The sequence below is a fragment of the Stegodyphus dumicola genome, chromosome 5 (genome assembly GCF_044657685.1).
Source record: "Stegodyphus dumicola isolate Sdum_Otavi_A_Nest chromosome 5, ASM4465768v1".
NCBI classification, from domain to species: Eukaryota; Metazoa; Arthropoda; class Arachnida; order Araneae; family Eresidae; genus Stegodyphus; species Stegodyphus dumicola.
The window spans coordinates 125,007,061-125,025,435 of NC_140772.1; the positions used below are offsets into that span (position 1 = coordinate 125,007,061).

Here is an 18,375-nt window from a genome sequence, read left to right on the forward strand (position 1 = left end):
ATATCATGCGTAAATTTTTCGCTTTTATGGAAAAATAAAGAATCGAAGCAAATATACTTAGGATAATGGACCAAAACTGAAAAAATTTCCCCTCCCTCCGAAAATCAAATATTGAAACTTCGACCTTGAATTTATTGGGTTACCGAAATATTTAATTTGACTTATCTTCTAAGTCATAGTTTCGACAACAATTCCGAATTACTTAAGCTGTAGTAAAAGATTTAGTATATATTCAGTGTATGTTAATAAAGTAATCAGAGTGTAATAAAAATAGATTATAGAATTTATGCTGATGCAACTTTTTGTCTGACTACACAACATGTAATGGAAGAGAAGGCTTGTAGAGATCTGTTTTTGACATGCCTCTAAAAGTAGATGTCATACTCCTTTTGTCTCTTCAATGTCAAAACACTTTCCTTTGAGAGGCAACTTTAATTTTTGGGAAAGGAAAAAAATCACAAGAAGACAAATTTGAAGAGCATGCAGGACAATTGAATATACATACTTATTTTCAGAACACAAGCGGTTCTCCGACTGGTTATTGAATAATGGAAACATGCATTGTTATGCAATACAAAACATTTGGAATACGTTTTCTGACTGAAAACATAAGATTAAAAGTCATCTGCTTAATTCACAGCCATTTACAAGTCAACTGCTCGGGCAATTGCAGAGTCGTTTTGATCCTGAGCTTGTAAGACAAACCTAATATCACTGGATTTAAACACTTCTTTAATCTTCCGAGAACGTTCCTTCTTTAGCTTATATTCCAAGAATATTAAGTGAATTATTGCAAAAGAAATTGAATATTGATTTGCACTGCGGCTTGGTAGTTTACTGAGGAGTTAACAAAACATAAATTCTGCTTTTTGCGTGTAAGAATACAACAATATTTTAAATATTTACAAATAAAATATTAAATTGGAGATTTAATTGGAGTCTCATCAGTTGCCTAGCATTTGAAGATTGTTAAATACTAATTGTTCGTTGCGAAGTCTAACCCAGGCTGCATGGTTGGTTTTCGTAGTTTTCTAGGTTCTCTTTACAAAGATTCTCTATGAAAGCATCTTAATTAAATAGCTCCCATGTTCTTTCTATGTTCAAATAACCAACTAGCCTAGTTTAAGCGCAATTTCCAAGTGAAGTTACTAGCAAAACCCGAATACTCATTAAAAATCATGTAGCTTGCCAATCGGGAGTAACATGAAAGATAAAGCGCCAATAATTGAATTGCTGTTACGGTATGCTGTTTCTAAACTTAGATGGTCATTCCTTAATTAAATAGCCCACCAGCGGCCGAGCGGTAAAGATGCTGAACACTGGTAGTTCGGTCTGAGGTTCAAATTCCGCGAACGGGCTGGCTGCATGGGCGTTTTCGTGGTTTTCTCCATGTGTAACGTGTATACGAGCCAGTTTCCCTTAGAGAGTCCTCCACGAAGTCATCCCTCCCTTCAGGCAGATAACCCTCATGTGCTTTGCCATAATTAAACAATCCAATCCAATCCTTAATTAAATATAATTGATTTGTAACTTCTAGAGCTGACGGTAAGAATTGAAGTGTAAATAAATAATATCGTGTGCAGTCTTGATTAATATAAAATTTAAAATATTTGCATAGAAAAATATTTTGATTCAAAGAGAAAGTTTTTTGAAGTATTTGCAATTACTTTATAAGAAGGATTTATTAATAACCGTAATAATTACTTATTATATTACTGATGATTAGGATTCAGTTCTTGACAATTACATTCTAAATTAAAATTTTAAGGATATAATGAAAATATGCTACGCACAAAAATACATTTTAGAATAAAAAATTAGTTGATTTTTTATGTTTTAAAACTTCTTAAATTCATTTAATAAACATCGTATCCTCGTTGTTAATTGAATCCAGAATGTTGGGTGTCGTTTATATAATTATTCTTACTTGTCCACAGAACCTGCTGACTTATCCAGCCATTAAGTAGCTGCAGATCATTTCTACATAACCATTGAACTTCCATTAATTCAGTCTCTAGAGGGTTGTATGTTTATATCATAATTTGACTTTTATAAAAATGATTATTCTAAATCTTATGTTTCTATAAAAGTATACTGTGCTTTAAAAATATGGATGATAGTATCAGCCGCTCTTTCAGCCATTTCATAAGCAACAGTTTCTTTAGAAATAAATTATGCAGTTAATGTCATAAAATTGAAATAAACATCAAACGAAAATTCTCAGTTATAGACAATTCGATTTAAACGAAGTTAAAGTAAAGTAGCAGACGATAAAACGCCAAAGGTAAAAATTTACTCTTATTTTTTTTAAAAAAAGGAAGAAAGAGAGAAATAAAGAAAAAAAAAATAGTTAAAAAATTGAATAATATCATCTGTAATTTTTTAAAAAATAGCTTTTCATATAGTATTAATAAATATTTATTACACATCATTGAGGGAAAATATTTCATATAATTAATTCTCCATAAAATTTTACTTGAAATTTAAGGTTAAAAATAGCTGTGGCAATTCACTGTAACAAAAATCCATAAACCACATTTGGCGTTATTATCGCTCAAAAAAAAGATGCCAAATTTCAAAACGCGAAAATATGTAAATTCGTGTATATCTTAGAAAATTTTGTATAAAAAAGTAATTTTTTGCAGATATGCTTAAAAATACACCTACTTTAAGATGATGGTAAAAATTTTATAGGTTATAATTCAAATTTTTTTTTGAAATATTTATAAAAATAATTTAAAAATAGAAATTTAAAAAATAAAACACAAAAGATGGGTAAATTTTATTTGGAATGAACGTAAATTTCGAAATGGGAAAGGAAAAATAATAAAAGTTTAATAAAAAAAGATATATTGATAAATATTTACCAAATTCAATTAACATTGAGGAGCTAATATTTTAAAAACTACTCGTACGATTTTTACAAAACTTGGTATTCTGGCGTAATTTGAGTCGTAGAATCGAAATATGGAAAAATGTTGATATGTTGTTTCAGAAAAAGTCCAATTTTGTGTCAAAATACCTATGTTAGAATAGTGCTATATATAAATCTAATATATATCCTAAGTCGTGCTTTCGAGACATGAAAAATGCAGTTTGAATTTTTGTCAATCAGCCCAGTAGAACCGGAGATATAGCACTGTCCCATTTTTTTTTTTTTTGAGCTGTGTACATACATATATACTATATAAATATTACAGGTAGTAAGAACTTTTGAAACAAAATCCAGAAGTAAAGGTGTCTGCATGGAGTGTTTCAAATTTGTTACATCATTTATTTTTTCAGTTATATTCAACTTTTAAGCTATTGCCAATATTTTGTTAAAATATTTTTTTATATATATGTATTGTTTAGTTTTGATTTTTTAGTCCAAAGATTTTTGACAAACATTTATTTCTCATATGAAATTAATTTTTAATTGCAGTAGTTTAATCTTTATTTTAAATAAATATTAAGTAATTTAAAAAACATATTCTGGTGAATAAGAATTTATTTTCTTAAATCATGTATATGTGATGTAGTTTCTGCAGAATGTGAAACTAGTTCACTTTTTACTCATGGCCTGAAATGTCATAGAGATGTAGCTCGCCCATAAATAAGTTGCATCATAGAAGATCAATGAAAGTGTTGCTTAGATGGGAAGATGAAGTTGCAGACAAATATGCCAAGTTCAGCACGTAATTTATTAATTTCTTAGCATATATCCTTGATGGATGCTACACTGGGAATGTTATGTATGCCCCACAATTCCTATATACAAAGCTTACATTTTAAAGAATGGTGAATGTGGCTTAGTAAAGAGATGTAGTTTAGCAGGCAAGTGTAAGCAGGAAGAGAGAGTTTATAGTAAGTAGCTGTAGTATTTAAAGTCTCATATCCATTGTTTCAATCCCGGACAGTGATTCAACAAGAGCTTTCCCATTGCAGAAAAATGATGATGCAAAATGGTGTGGTACAGATCCTTGAAAAGGAGATATGTTTAATCAAAATAAAAAATTTAAGGGGCTATTGCCAGTTAAATTAGGAATTTTTTCCTATTAAATTTAATTTGTTAAGAATTTTCCTTCATATTTTATATCTTAAACACACATATATCTAAAATATAAAATATCTATCTTTCAAAATCTTTCAAATAATAAATTAATAATAACCCTTTAACTTTTCTCTTCATTCTAAAAATAACAGAGCAGTGATTTTTCTAACTAAATGAAGAAGATCCGTCATCTAATCTGTATTGCACATTTGTCGATAAAATCTGAACCCAACATCTGGACATTGGACATTGAACATTAAACTGTCATGTGATCTGAAATGGAAATCGATATAAAAAGGTAATTGCATTGCAACTCCCCCTTCTTCTTCGCTCTTCAATTATGTTTCTAAACACTTGTGTTGCCTTGCCGTTAGCCACGCAGAGTTTAAATTTCCAATTTTCTTCTCTTGTTTAAGAAATCTAAGCTGTACAAATTTGGGGGAGGTATGCATAACGCACCCACAGTGATGATGTACTTTATCCAGGAATAAAATTATGTGTGAAATTTATCGTTATGTTTGTCCTTCAAGTGTCATCTTGCTAACTGTGCAGTTATAATGATGAGAACCACCGCCATTCCATTGCAACTTTCTTTCACCAAGTCATCTTATTACAATAATAGAGGAGTTATATTAAATAATGCCACAGTCCTATTACAATAGCGCAGCATTATAGCACATGTATATATGTACTTAGTTACAATTAACAGTATTTGAAAATTTCACTTTTTTCAGACAGAAAACAGAAATCAAATTTTACAATGGAGCATTTTAATCGTTGTGTACTTATGTATTTTTTCTTAATTTAAAAAAAATATGGCGTAAGGAGACACCAGAGTAATTTTATTACTTCTAACAGGGAAGGGGAAATCCAATTAGGAGATACTATATTTACATAGTGGGCCCTCAAGCTTTATAAATTTGTTAGAAATATTGACTTTTTCTGCTTTTTTAATTCAACGTTTTCCTGTGCTTCCATGCTGCTCTGTGGCGCGCAGCACAGGGAAGGAAGGTGAACCTCCCTCCCCCAGTATCTTAATTTCATAAAAATAAGGTGTAAGGAGATACCAGAGTAATTGTATTACTTATGTACAGTATAACAGGGAAGGGGAAATCCAATTAGAAGATACTATATTTACACAGTGGGCCCTCAAGCTTTATAAATTTGTTAGAAATATTGACTTTATCTGCTTTTTTCGAGCATCATTATAAAATTTCTTTTAACATTGGTTTTTAACTAAGAAACTGCTGTTTTTAATATGTGAAGTATTAGATCATTCTTTCTATGCCTATCGTGTGAATAGTTCATAGAAAACAATAACAAATTTCTGGTCTGGTCTTTCAAACATCAAGATATATTTTATGCATAGCCTTTATAGAACTATTCATTTCTTTAAAATCTATAGCTTTATTTGAGGGGAAGATGGATGCGATTGTAAAATCCATGCTATTATAAAATGTTATTTGAATTTTATACCTTGCATGCAGATTCTGTAGCCCATTATCATTTAAGCTTACATATTTTTTAATTAATCTTTTATGAGTAGGTGATGCAACCAACAGTTTTCTGATTGATGATAAAAAATAAATTTTATATGTTGTTTTTTTATACATTAAATTATCTTTATTGCTTGAAATAAGTAAAAAGGCTGACTTTTCCAGTATATTATTATATTATCTTTGTATTTACCAAATATTATGCTAATGAAATTATTAATTTAATTTCAGGCCAAGCATTCATCTAACAATGCAGCAATTTCACCTGAATCTTATAATGTTTTAAATATTGAATTGCAAAGCAGAATTGAAGAAAATGAAAGACTTCATAAACAGGTATTTTTAATGTTTGAATTTTTCTGAAGGTTTTTTTTAAATCTCTAAAATAGATATACCTAAGAACTTTTCCCCTTTGTTTTATGAGGTCACATGATGCTAAGTGTATGTATTTTTGGTGCTGTGTTAACCCACTCACAAAAGTCAGTTCTGAGATATAATTAAAAATTAATTTTCTTGAATGATTCTAAGATTGCCTAATCTGAATTTAACTGTTTAATTCAATTCTTAATAAGAAACTTTGTTAATACTTTTGTTTGCATACAGGTTCATTATAGAATGAATCCACGAAGAATCAATGATATCTTGATGAAATCTATTTTACCAAAAGCAACAATTCACAGGTCTGGAACTTTCCGCAAAAATACTTGTACAACTCTTGACAGTATCATAGAGTACAATCAGTAATTGCACTTTAAGCTGTTAAGAATATTAAATATAACATAATGCAAAGCGCATCTAAAAGGCAAAGTTCTCTTGGATATATATATCAGTACTCCAACTTCTGCTCTGAACTAACAACTGAGAAACTGATGCTCTCTCTGGTCTCATATAGTTTTATACTGGCTGCTGAGAAATCTATAGTACTTTCTGCTTCTGAGAACTACTGGAAGGTATATGAGGGCATATATACATTTACAGCTAATATAGGAATCAAAAATAGTTATCAAATTACAATATCCATTACAGTTATGCAGGGACCAGACCAAAATGTTGCCACTTTTGGCGATTTCTCGTCAAATTTGGTGACAGAAATTTGTTCCTAAAAACATTGTCAGTTTGGCAATATCTCTCTAAATTAGAGAGATAGCCATTTACTCAATGTTAAGTAGACTTGCCCTTGTATTCGTATTTTTCCGCCAGAACATCGTTAGCCTTTCATGTTATGCTATACAGAAAAATACAGCAATTTCTCATATAACTTCACTAAAATTATCTTATCTTTGTAGAAAATTCTTTACAATACTTTGTGATTATTTATATCCCTAGTTTCAGTATTAAATTCTTCCTTTTTAAAATGAATTATTTGCCATCTTTCCATGGCTAATCTCAAAACCTTATATGTGACTGTCATTTTAATATTTTTTTCAATAAAAACAATTATGAAAAATATTTTATTTAATTAGCTGTTTGAATATTTTTTTAAAATGTGTTGTTTATTGTGCATAATTCATCAATGATTGCAATGTTGACTTATGCTTTTGATGTTTGAAATTATATCTCTGAGTACTTATTAAGTATAGCCAAAAGTCTTTAATACGGACTCGTCGGGACTTCGGCGATTCCGGATTATCGGTTTTTTCGTATTATAGACCATCAGTTTAAATCTGGTGAGATGGCATGCAGAAATTCCAAAATTAAAAATATGAAACCGTAATTTATGAAATAAAGAGCAATTATGATCTCTGTAATGTTCATGATATAATTAACAGCATAATCATTCTTAGAAAATAAAAGGTAAAAAGGCTTACCTTTTAGTCAATCTTTTTTCTCAATCCAAAGGCTTATCCGGGAATGTTTTTATTAATTACATTCATCAAAGGCAATACTCATTCAAAAAGAGAGGCTTCTAAGATAATAAGATATTTAATTTACAATCACATCACTAAACTAAAAAATATATAACACAAAAGAGAAGGATTACATGTTTCACTCAAGCGTCCATCACGAGTTCTCAAAGTTCAGTTTAAAGTTCTGTTTTTTAGTTTTTTGTTGCGCGCATGCGCAAATCACGTGGTTGTCAGTGAGAGTTTCAACATACTCCCACCTTTAAATTTGCTGAAAAATCAAATTTAAAACTGTAACCTATAAACAGGCTTTACCATTCGACCACTTCTTGTAGTCATCGATGGAATCTTTTCGCTCTTAAGATCTCGAAGTAAGTCATTACGAATATAAAGATCGCATTAAGTCTCTGTTTCATCCGAAGAGCTGCTCGCCACATTTCTAAATTTAGACTGTTCATCTGATGATGTTATCTCCAAAGAATACAAAGGCTTGGTTGATCCCAAAACTTCTCCAAGCTTAGTCTTGACCTTAACTAAACGCACATGTCCATCCCGAGACTTGAAAATCTCGGTTACTTTCGCCAATAACCAGTCTGTTCGCTTCTTATTATCATCAGATACTAAAACTAGATCTCCTAATTTCAGAGGTTGTGAGGCTCTTACATGATCATAATTTTGTTGTAACTGTCTGAGATATTTGATTCGGAATCTTTTACGTAGATCTTGTAAAAGTTTTTGTTGATAAATAAGCCTTTTGTTTAAAGATTTTGCATCTATAATTATCCAAATCAGGTACTCCAATTTGTCGAATCTCATGGAGAAACCTGGAAGGTGTGATCGGAGGTAAATCTTCAACATCTTCCGATACGTACGTCAATGGACGACTATTCATTATTGCTGCACAGTCGCACAAAATTGCTATCATTTCTTCATGATTCAGAGATGATTGTCCTAAAACTTTGCAAAGGATTCTTTTCAGGGCTCCTATTAATCGCTCCCACCATCCTTTCCACCAAGGAGCTGATGGCGGAAGAAATTTCCATGTGATCCTGTTAGCATGTTTTAAGATTTTATCCCAATTCAAACATCTGAATAACCTATCACTTCTGTTGAAATTCGTTCCATTGTCGGAATAGATGGTGTGGGTTCTTCCACATCTACAATGAAATGTCTCAGCGCTTGCAGAAAACTTTCAGTTGATAGGGAGAAAATTAATTCCAAATGTACTGCGTGAAAAACAGCACAGGTAAAAATCACAATCCATGATTTTTGATTTCCCTTCAATATCAACGGTCGAGTCAATTCAACACCTACAATCTCAAAGACTGCTGCTTTTCTTACTTGGTCTTCAGGAAGAGGAGCAGTGGGTGTTTTCGAAGAACTAGTATCGAATCTCTGACACACAACACAGCTTCTTATGACTTTCTTGACAGTTTTTCGTGTTTTCAAAATCCAATATTGTTCTCATAAAGCAGATATCAAAAATTGTACTCCTGCATGATTGTTCATTTCATGCTTAGCTCTAATTAATTTTACTACAATAGGATGATCTGAAGGAAGAATAATAGGAAATCGAAAATTTTCTGTATCATCTCTTCTCAGAATTCTGGTTTTAACCCTAAGAATTCCGTTAGAATCAATCACTGGTTGAAGTACACGTAATCTTTTGTCATCTAATCCATAAAATGATTCACTCTGCACTAATCTCAAAAGAGTTAATTCGGCTCCTTTAATTTCTTTCGCTGTAATTGTTATAAAAGTTCTTTCATTAGGACTTAGTCTGACATTTTTAACAAAACGGAAGATCCAAGATATTGTCTTTAGAATGGTATTGTACGAAGAAATCTTATCAAAATTAACTTCAGTCACAATATTCGAATCAACTGCAGAAATTATTGTCTTCTTTCTTTCAGCATTTATAAAGTCAAAATTCGATACAATTTCAGAGGTAGGCCATTTTTCTGGATCATTTCTCAACCAGTGGGGACCCTCCCACCATTTTGATTTGACTAAGTTTTCTGGAGTGCATCCTCGGGAAGGGAGGTCCGCTGGATTTTGCGTTCCAGGAACATAATTCCAATCTTAATTACTTAAGAGTACAGATTTCTTTCACTCTATTGTGAACGAAAACGGCCCAGTTTTCTTTCTTTTTGATCCAAAATAATGCATCCATGGAATCACTCCAATAATAAATAGGCAAGGTTTCTAGTCTCAAATCTTTCTTAACACGATGTGCCAGTCTAGCACCAATCATACAAGCTAAGAGCTTTAGTCGTGGTATGGAGATCTGTTTGATAGGTGCCACTCTGGATCGAGCTGAGATGAGCTGACATGTAACGGAATTTTCATAACGGCTTCGCATAAATATGCATGTGGCATAAGCAGATTTACTCGAATCACAAAACACGTGTAAAGATAAATCGGAAATTCTTTCAAAGTCAGCAAAAATTCTGGGTACAGTTATTTTTTCCAAATGGTGTAATTTATTTTTCCAACATTCGAATTTGTCTGAAATGCTTTTAGGTAAATTTTTATCCCATGAAATCTTCTGTTTCCAGCATTCTTGAAGCATTAGCTTTGGAATCAGAGTAACAGGAGCTGTAAACCCAATCGGGTCATACCATTGACAATATATTCCTTTTGCTGACAGGCTGCTTCACAGAACTGTCTTTAAACTCACAGGACAAAGTGTCATCTGATAAATTCCATTTCAACCCCAGAACTGATACAGTTTTATCGAAGTCTTCACTGCAAGGATTTCCTTTCGAAGTTTCACCACTAGGTTCATTGTAACACCATCCCCTTAAATCAAATTTAGCAGTCGACATAATTTCCTTCGACACATTAATGAAAGTGCTTTTCAAATTCAAAATACATAAATCATTAATATCAGTCTTCAATTAATTCACTTTCTTCGCGGCACGGGATGCCAAAAAATGTAATGTTCATGATATGATTAACAGCATAATCATTCTTAGAAAATAAAAGGTAAAAAGGCTTACCTTTTAGTCAATCATCTTTCTCGATCCAAAGGCGTATCCAGGAATGTTTTTATTAATTACATTCATCAAAGGCACTACTCGCGCAAAAAGAGAGGCTTCTAAGATATTTAATTTACAATCACATAACTAAACTAAAATATATATAGCACAAAAGAGAGAGATTACATGTTTAACTCAAACGTCCATCACGAGTTCTCAAAGTTCAGTTTAAAGTTCTGTTTTTTAGTCTTTTGCTGCGTGCATGTGCAAATCACGTGGTTGTAGGTGAGAGTTTCAACAATCTCTAAAGGGTATCAAAATTTACCCCAAAAAAGCTTAATATTTATATGTTTACTTTATTAAACATTTCTTTCAACGCGCGCATGTGTAAAGCATGCATTACGCATAGTCGAAATTAGAAAACTACAACCAGAAAACTGTTTGATGTGTATTCGTGATATTTATAATGACGAGGAATTTGATTTAAATCATATCAAAGATGGAGTACTTTGAGATGAAATACTACATTTAGTAAGGAATTATAAGCCGAATAAAATAAACATCTGCCCTGAAGATAAGGATAGTGCTGACAGCTCAACTTCCAGTTCATTGCACACCGCGACCCCCCGCAGAGCAGCGTGAAATTGATAAACAGATTTCAGAATGGTTAGAGAAACAAAGGATATGCCTTTATCCATTTTTTTGCAGCAATTCCACTTTTTGTTTGATTTACATCGAAACATGCTTTCGTTTTTTAGATCCTTTGCAGCTCCAGAATCGGAAATTCTTTTTGACATAATCGAGAGTTCAAGCTTACTTTTATAAAATTGCTCTAACAGTGTGCAAAAAATAATAAGCCGGATCCAAATAGAAGATTAAGGAACAACGCAATCTGCAACATTAACTGAAATAGATAATGAGATAATTTTAGCTGAGCTTATGCATAAATGCATATGTGTATGCATAAAGGTATTACGCGCACACAGAAAGTTTTTAGCTTTGAAGTCCGGATTATAGATCATTCCGGATTATGGACGTGCAGATTAAAGATTTTTGACTGTATTAATATTGGGAAATGTGCATGAAGGCTAGCTGAATAATATCCACCACTTAACACATAAGTTGTGATGTCATCGTGTTCGCAGTGCACATATCCATGTGATGTGATGCAAATGGCTTTCATTTGTTATACTTCATTCATAATGCACTGTCCACAAAAGTCCTTATGTGGTCTTTATTTCTGCAACCGGTGGTTGTAGCCTTATACTTCCAGCTGCTTAAGTATTTTAAATAACGCAACTGTTCATGTTTTGGGTTTTTTTAAATTTAAAAAAGTGTTGTAAAAATTATAGATCTGATTTTTTTTTTTATTTATTAATTTTTTTTTTTTTTTTAATGTTTTCCTTGATTCTGTAATTATGTTTAGGGAAAGTTTATGCAGTTCAAGATTCGGAATCGTAACGACTTTAATGATTCTAGATTTTAGATCATTGGTTTAAATCTATTAAGATGATGTATGGACATTTAAGATGATGTATGGACATGGCAACAATGAAATTTCACATGTTGCTTAGGCCAGATAGAAAGATGCTAACCCTGTCCCCACAGGATCAAAGCAGGGACAACTGGTGCATGTTGAACTGGGTGTCACAATTTTGGGGCAGAAAAATTTGTAAAATTTAGAGGAGCACTAAATAACAAAAATTAGGGATGACTGAATTTTAGAATTTAGGAGAGGCCACTGGGCAGTAGAGTTCAGGAGCAATGAAATTTTTAGAATTTAGGGAGGTATAAGGCAGCAAAGCACCCACTGGGATTTCACCAGGTGTCAAAATGTGTAGTGACCCCACAACCACACAGCCATTCAAGGATTGAGAGTGTGATCCTGGCCATCATCAATGCATTTTTATTAGCCATGCTTTGATTCCTTAGCCAACAGGTGTTTAAAAGTGACATATGGATATCTCAGTCTGGAGAAAAATCGTATTTACAGCATACCTGCCTCCTTTTTTCTTAGCCCGAAGGGCGTTAGCCCAGATAGGCTATTAATTTTGTTTTGGCATGTTGCGTTGGTTCACCATAAATGTCGGTTCACTTCTCAAATTGTTGCCACCAAATATTATCACCCTGTATTATAGTTAAATAAATTAAATAATGAAGAATCTGCATAAATGTATGTATGTTTCTTGCATTGGTATAAAATAATGGTACCTAGAGCCATCAAATTTTGAATAATGTATGTTTTCACCCGAATATGGGCATCTGGAAGCCCAAATTTGGAATTTGTTTTATTATCTATTTCATATTTTGTAAACTGTTTGTAATTTTTGATTAACTCAACAATTTTTAAGAGCAATGGCAGCATTGTACGAAAAAAATACATTTTTATCTCCAGCATGCGAGACTGTGTATTGGAAATTCTGTAGATATGCTCATTTTAAAATTATTTTGCAATATTACTGTAGAACTGAATTTTATAGTTTAAGTGCGAAGAAAAAATGTTTAATAAACAAAGGTAACACACAAAACGTTAATAAAACACCCCTTTGGGCATAATGTAAAATCTGAATACTTTCAGATTTTTTTCCCTTTTTTTTTATTATATTCTGTTCCTAGCCTTTGCAAGGAGGAGGTTATTTTTTATTAATTAGTTTATTTTGACTAGATTATTTTTATCCTTATTTTGAGTACTGTACTTATAATAAAAAGTAAAAAACTGAAAGCTTGTCTGTTAAAATATATTTAGCTCACTGCTTGGCATGATTTGGAAAGTTGCCAGTTTGGCACATTTCTTCACAATGTTCCCCTGGTGAGTTAACAGTTATGAAAGATACTGCAAAGAAACGCTCATAAAATGGTAGTACAGAACAGACAGATCTGTGGCTAGGATTTTCAACACCCAGAACAACTAAAGTTTTCGTGGCCCCCTCCTGTTTGCCAAGAATGAGAAATGTTTCATTCTAAAACTTAACATCAGTTTGGTGCCCCCACCTGGATGCTGTGCCCGGGGAAAGATATTCCCCTTGCTCCTCCTTGGCTATGCTTCCAAGTACAGAAATGCGAGATTTCTCACTTATCTCTTTTACAATGCATCTTTTTCCATGGGTGAATAAAGCTTCGTAATGTCAGACAAGATTGCATGAAAAGTTTCATCTTTCACTGAATGGTTGTTTAGTCTTCTTGACATAATATTTATTCAAACAGGAATCAGGTGGTCATTCAAACAGGAAACAGGAATCTACGTGGTGTTATTTTGGTTGGTGAGTTTCACTATTACCAAGTCATTTCAGTTGAGTTAGTATATAATCCCCATTTCAGGACCTTTGAATGTCAAATTGTGATTGATGTGCAAATGCACATATATCCTTGTCCTCAGAGATAGTGATGTGCTTTCCTGCAATTCAATATTATGGTGATTTTCAGCAGGATGCAATCCTTAACGACTCGAAAGGTTATCTTTTGTTATTTTCTCAAGCTCTCTGAAAACACATCTATTCAGTATCCTTTCAATGCCGCTAGTGACTGAGTGTCTATCTACAGTCTTATCTCTTCTATATTTCATTTTCCTGAACTTACTTTCTAAGGATCCTTATTCTAATTTCTGTTAACTAAGTGTTGTACAGATGGTCCTATTCTCAGAATGTACAACAAAGCCTCCACTTGGACTTAAATGTAAAAAATAAGAACTTAACTAATGACTAACCAAAGAGATTTAGCCGAAGCTAACACAATTTCTAAATTAGTTGGCCCATAATATTAAATTAGCTAGCGAAGCTATCAAGGGCACGTAATACGGCCAAGCGTACAAACAGCTTAGAACGACGTAGCCAAAAGGCAAATGCGTGCTGTTCAGGAATCCTAATTCTCTCTCTCGAAGTCAGTGAATTTTGACTTAAATACTCTGTACTACTCATTTGCATTTAATGTGATTCTAAAAATTCATTCTGGTAAGGAATTATAAGCTGAAGCTAGAAGAGACAGGAAAGGAGCTTTAACTTAAAAATAACTGTTATAAAATTAGGATCTACCTTACAACTTCACTCCTTTTCCACCAAGAGGAACAGTTTTGTTGATCACAGCCATCTGACATACCTCTGTCCAAAACATAATCTAATCAACAGCAGTATATATGTGAACTCTCATCTGAATCATAACAAACTAATTCAAACACCTTCCAAACCAAAATCTTCTAATCCAGAGATTGTCACAAATTCCCAAATGACTATGCTTAAAACAATGGGCATGTCTGTACACTTTTATAAACACCATGCATATTCATATTACCTTGATATCAACACCATTTATTCCATTAGTTTATTCATTTTGTTCACATAAACATATACTTTTCCCCCACTTTTCAATCTAAACCAGCTTTCTTTCCTAGCATTTCCGAAAACTGTAAAAAGATTTTGTAGTACAGTCACTCCTTTTATACCCCAAATGTTTTCCATGATGTGATTTCAAATCCAGAAATGACCATCCAGAAAATAAAAAATTCACGCACGTTCATATAAAACATTCAGAAAGCAACAGAAAAGAACAACTGCTCTGCATGAAATCTTTTAACGCTTAAGAACAGTAGTGATCGTTGTTCAAATTCTAATCAAAGCAATATACTATTTGAACATGCACAAACACTGTGCTTATAATAGTTCACATGCATAAGTTTTTAGAATTTTAATTTTTTTCAATCATTGCTCAAAGTCAAATCAAACTTTTCTGAAGTTTGAATATGATCATGTATTATGTTAACTGCTTGCCATGCTCTTAAGTGCAAAATGTAAAGTGTGTCACTATTGGCATGTTTTTCACATAGAAAACATTTTGTAACCAAGCAGTGGGTTAAACAGCATTTCACCTGGCTGTCGTACAGTGACTTCAGTATGCCAAAAACTGACTAATATTTGGAAATTTTAATATTGTTACAAAATGTCAAGGTGCAGTAAGGTAGCAAAGCAAGTTTTAGGGTTGCCATAAAATGGCAAGGGAAGGCAGGGTTGCCAAATTTGGTGAGAAATCGTCCGTTTGGCGTTATTTGGCGATGTACCAAGGACGGATGGAGAACCTTCTCGGTTAGGTTAAGTTACTTAATTACGGCAAAGCCTCAAGAGCTATCTGCCTAAGAGGAGGGATGCCCTTGTGGAGGACTTTCTAAGGGAAACTGGCTCGTATACACGTTATACATGGGGAAAACCATGAAAACACCCATGCAACCAGCCTGTTTATGGAGAACCTTCTTGAACAAATTCTTACCGGTTTAGCCCAGAATGTTTTTCAGACACAAGCTGAAGGCTATATAAACCCTGCTGGTCTGCAGCCAGTGAGTGTGCCTCGCATAGAGTGAGAGATAGTTAGTCAGTCCGTGCAGAGTCAATCAAGTCCGTGCGGAGTCGACAGCCAGGCAGCAAGTGCCAAGTGGGTTGTCGAGTGCATCGAAGAGTCTCTTAGTGTATCGCGGTTAGTGCATCGTCGAGAGAGTGTGTTAAGCTCCAGCAATGACTGAACCAAAGAGTTGGGAACTGTGCTCTGTGTGTCGTTGAGTGCATCACGAGTTGTAGCATGGAGAGTCTCGAGAGTGCTTGGAGCTCTGAGAACGACCGAGCAGAGTCAGGAGCTGTACTCTGGTGCTTTGCAGTGAAGCTGTCTTCACCGTTATAGCCTGATAACCTGAAGGCTGTGTCGCTGATTGTTCCAGCGAGTGTATAGTAGATCTTCGACGACTGTAAAAACGTGACTGTGGAGCTGTCCTGATTAATATTGTTAAATAAAGTGTGTTTCGATACTTCATCAAGAAGTGTTGTCATTATTCACTCCAAATCTGCATGAACCCCGTATGTAACGTGGAGATGAAAGAAAAAAACCGCAACAACTGGTGTCAGAAGTGGGATTTGCGAGTGAATGCTATTGACCCACCATCAGATTAAAGCCATGGCAGAGTAAACGAAGACTTTGATGGGCTTCTTAGCTGAGATCGGAGCCGGACAGAAGGAGTTGAAAGCCAGATGTGCAGAGATAAAGGCCGGATATGCTGATATAAAAGCTGGATGTGCTGATATAAAAGCCGGATATGATGAGATAAAAGCTGGATATAAAGAGATGACAGCTGAGATGAAAGCCGGACTTGAAGAGAAGAAAGCCCGACGAGAAAAAATAAATGTCCGTCAAGAAAAGGTTCGAGAGTAACTACAACAGATGAAAGTGGAGCTTACAAAGTACTAGAGGTATAAAGGACGATGTGGAAATGAGAGAAGTGGCATCTGAAGAATCAAAGGATGAAGAAATGAAGGAAGTAGCTAATGAACTGTCTGAGAAAGCTAATGAAATAAAGGATGGAAATAAAGGAAGATTAAAGAAAGAGAACGAAAAGATGAAGATAAAGACGTTAAAGATGCTTCTCATCCTCAGGTGTGCGAAGTTGAACCGGAAAACAGTGATAATACTGTTTGTAGAGATGAAGAAATAAACAAAGTGGCTAGTAAAGCTTCTGAAAGAGGTGAAGAAATAATTCATAAAATAAAGATCCAGATTTTCAAAAGCTTGAAGTAGAGATGGAAGAACGCGAAAATCCAACAGTAAAGTTGATGGAAACTGATAGTGAAGTTATGAAGTCACAGTTAGCGAGTATTGAAACATCTAAAAATGCATGTGATGCAGAGATGAGAGAAGTTGATGTTCAGCTTAAGCAGTGTGCTCCAGTATTGCAAGAAAATTCTGCCACTTTGCAAACTGTGTGTGCATCTCATAGTGCAGATTTTGCAGACAAGGACTTCATTCTGAACCAGGATGCTTCTGTTTATAAAGAATCGAGTTCCGTTCATGACTCTGATGCAGAATTTGGAGCTGGTTCCCAGGAAACGAAGGAAAATAAGCATGTACCATCTGCTAAAAATACCAAGGTGAATTATATACATGATGCGAATAAACCACAGAGTGGTGAACGAACTGTTTTAGAGCTTCCAATGGATGAAAGGTCTGAAAGGACTGAATCTTTAGACTGGGACATGAAAAACAGAAATGCATCTGAGAACTGCAGTGGAAAAGTATTTGATCCTGATGTAAATAATGAAAAGACTGAGACTGAAATTCATTTTTAACTTTAATTTGTATATTTTAAAATTGTGATGAGTTTAATTTGTGTATGTAACTTGTACATAGTGTAAATATCTGTTTCTTTAGTTATGTTATTTATGTTTCTTTAGTTATATACCTTATGTTTGTTTCATTACGTTTTGTTTGTATCAAATTAGGCTTCTGACCAAGGGTTGTGCTGCCCAGGATGTGCAGTCCTTGGGTGTTGGCAGTGTTACGAAATGTCAAGGCACGGTAAAGTAGCTTCCCCGTAAAGCAAGTTTAGGGTTGAATATTTGGGTCATTTAAAAAATTAAACCAGAATAATTTGAGATTTAACTTCTTTCTTTGAACTTTGTTAAATGATATTCTTTTGTGATTTACTAGTAATTTTTTATATTTGTTCTGCTAAAATAATTTCCATTTAAGTAGTTTAGAAGTTTTAAAGTACTAAAAGTATAGTCTGTTGCAAAAAAAATATGAGCAGAAAAAAAATTGAGCCACAACTACGAAATTTATGCAAATGTGCTGTGGCAAGTTGTGTAAATGATTATATTTGCAGCACCAATCAGCATTGTGGAGCGATACATTGCGTGTCTGAAGTGTGAATCTGGTAGAATGCGAAAGAACAGGTGGGTTGAGAGACAAGCATTTACAATCCTGCCTACATCTTGGATACACAGTGTTGTAGTGAAAGATGTGTTTAAGGTGTACTTGATGGAATTACAAACAGTTTTCAGACTTTGAGAGGGGTTTTGTCATAATGCTAAAAGAGGCCAGTTGGTCAGACAGGCTGATTGGCTTGCATATTGGTCGAGGTTCTTGTCCGTTACTGAAATCAGTGGCTCAGCAAAGGCACAGTCAGCCACCGTAGTGGGTCAAGTTGCCCACAGGCCACCAATGCACAAGATGATCATGCAAGTAGAAGAGCTACTATGTCCACACCAAAAATA

At 33.7% G+C, this 18,375-nt stretch overlaps 1 protein-coding gene across 4 annotated transcripts in view; it reads left to right on the plus strand.

Moving 5' to 3' along the window:
- Positions 1-18,375, plus strand: part of LOC118202346 (protein phosphatase 1 regulatory subunit 21-like) — a 235,139-nt gene that overhangs the window by 22,603 nt on the left and 194,161 nt on the right. For 3 of the 4 annotated variants that reach the window (XM_085817028.1, XM_085817025.1, XM_085817026.1), the window contains exon 5: positions 5,761-5,865. In XM_085817028.1, the coding sequence (XP_085673154.1) occupies positions 5,761-5,865 (105 nt within the window). Of the gene's footprint in view, positions 1-5,760; positions 5,866-17,601; positions 17,678-18,375 lie in introns of all 4 variants that reach the window. The other variant, XM_085817029.1, reaches the window with a different exon arrangement.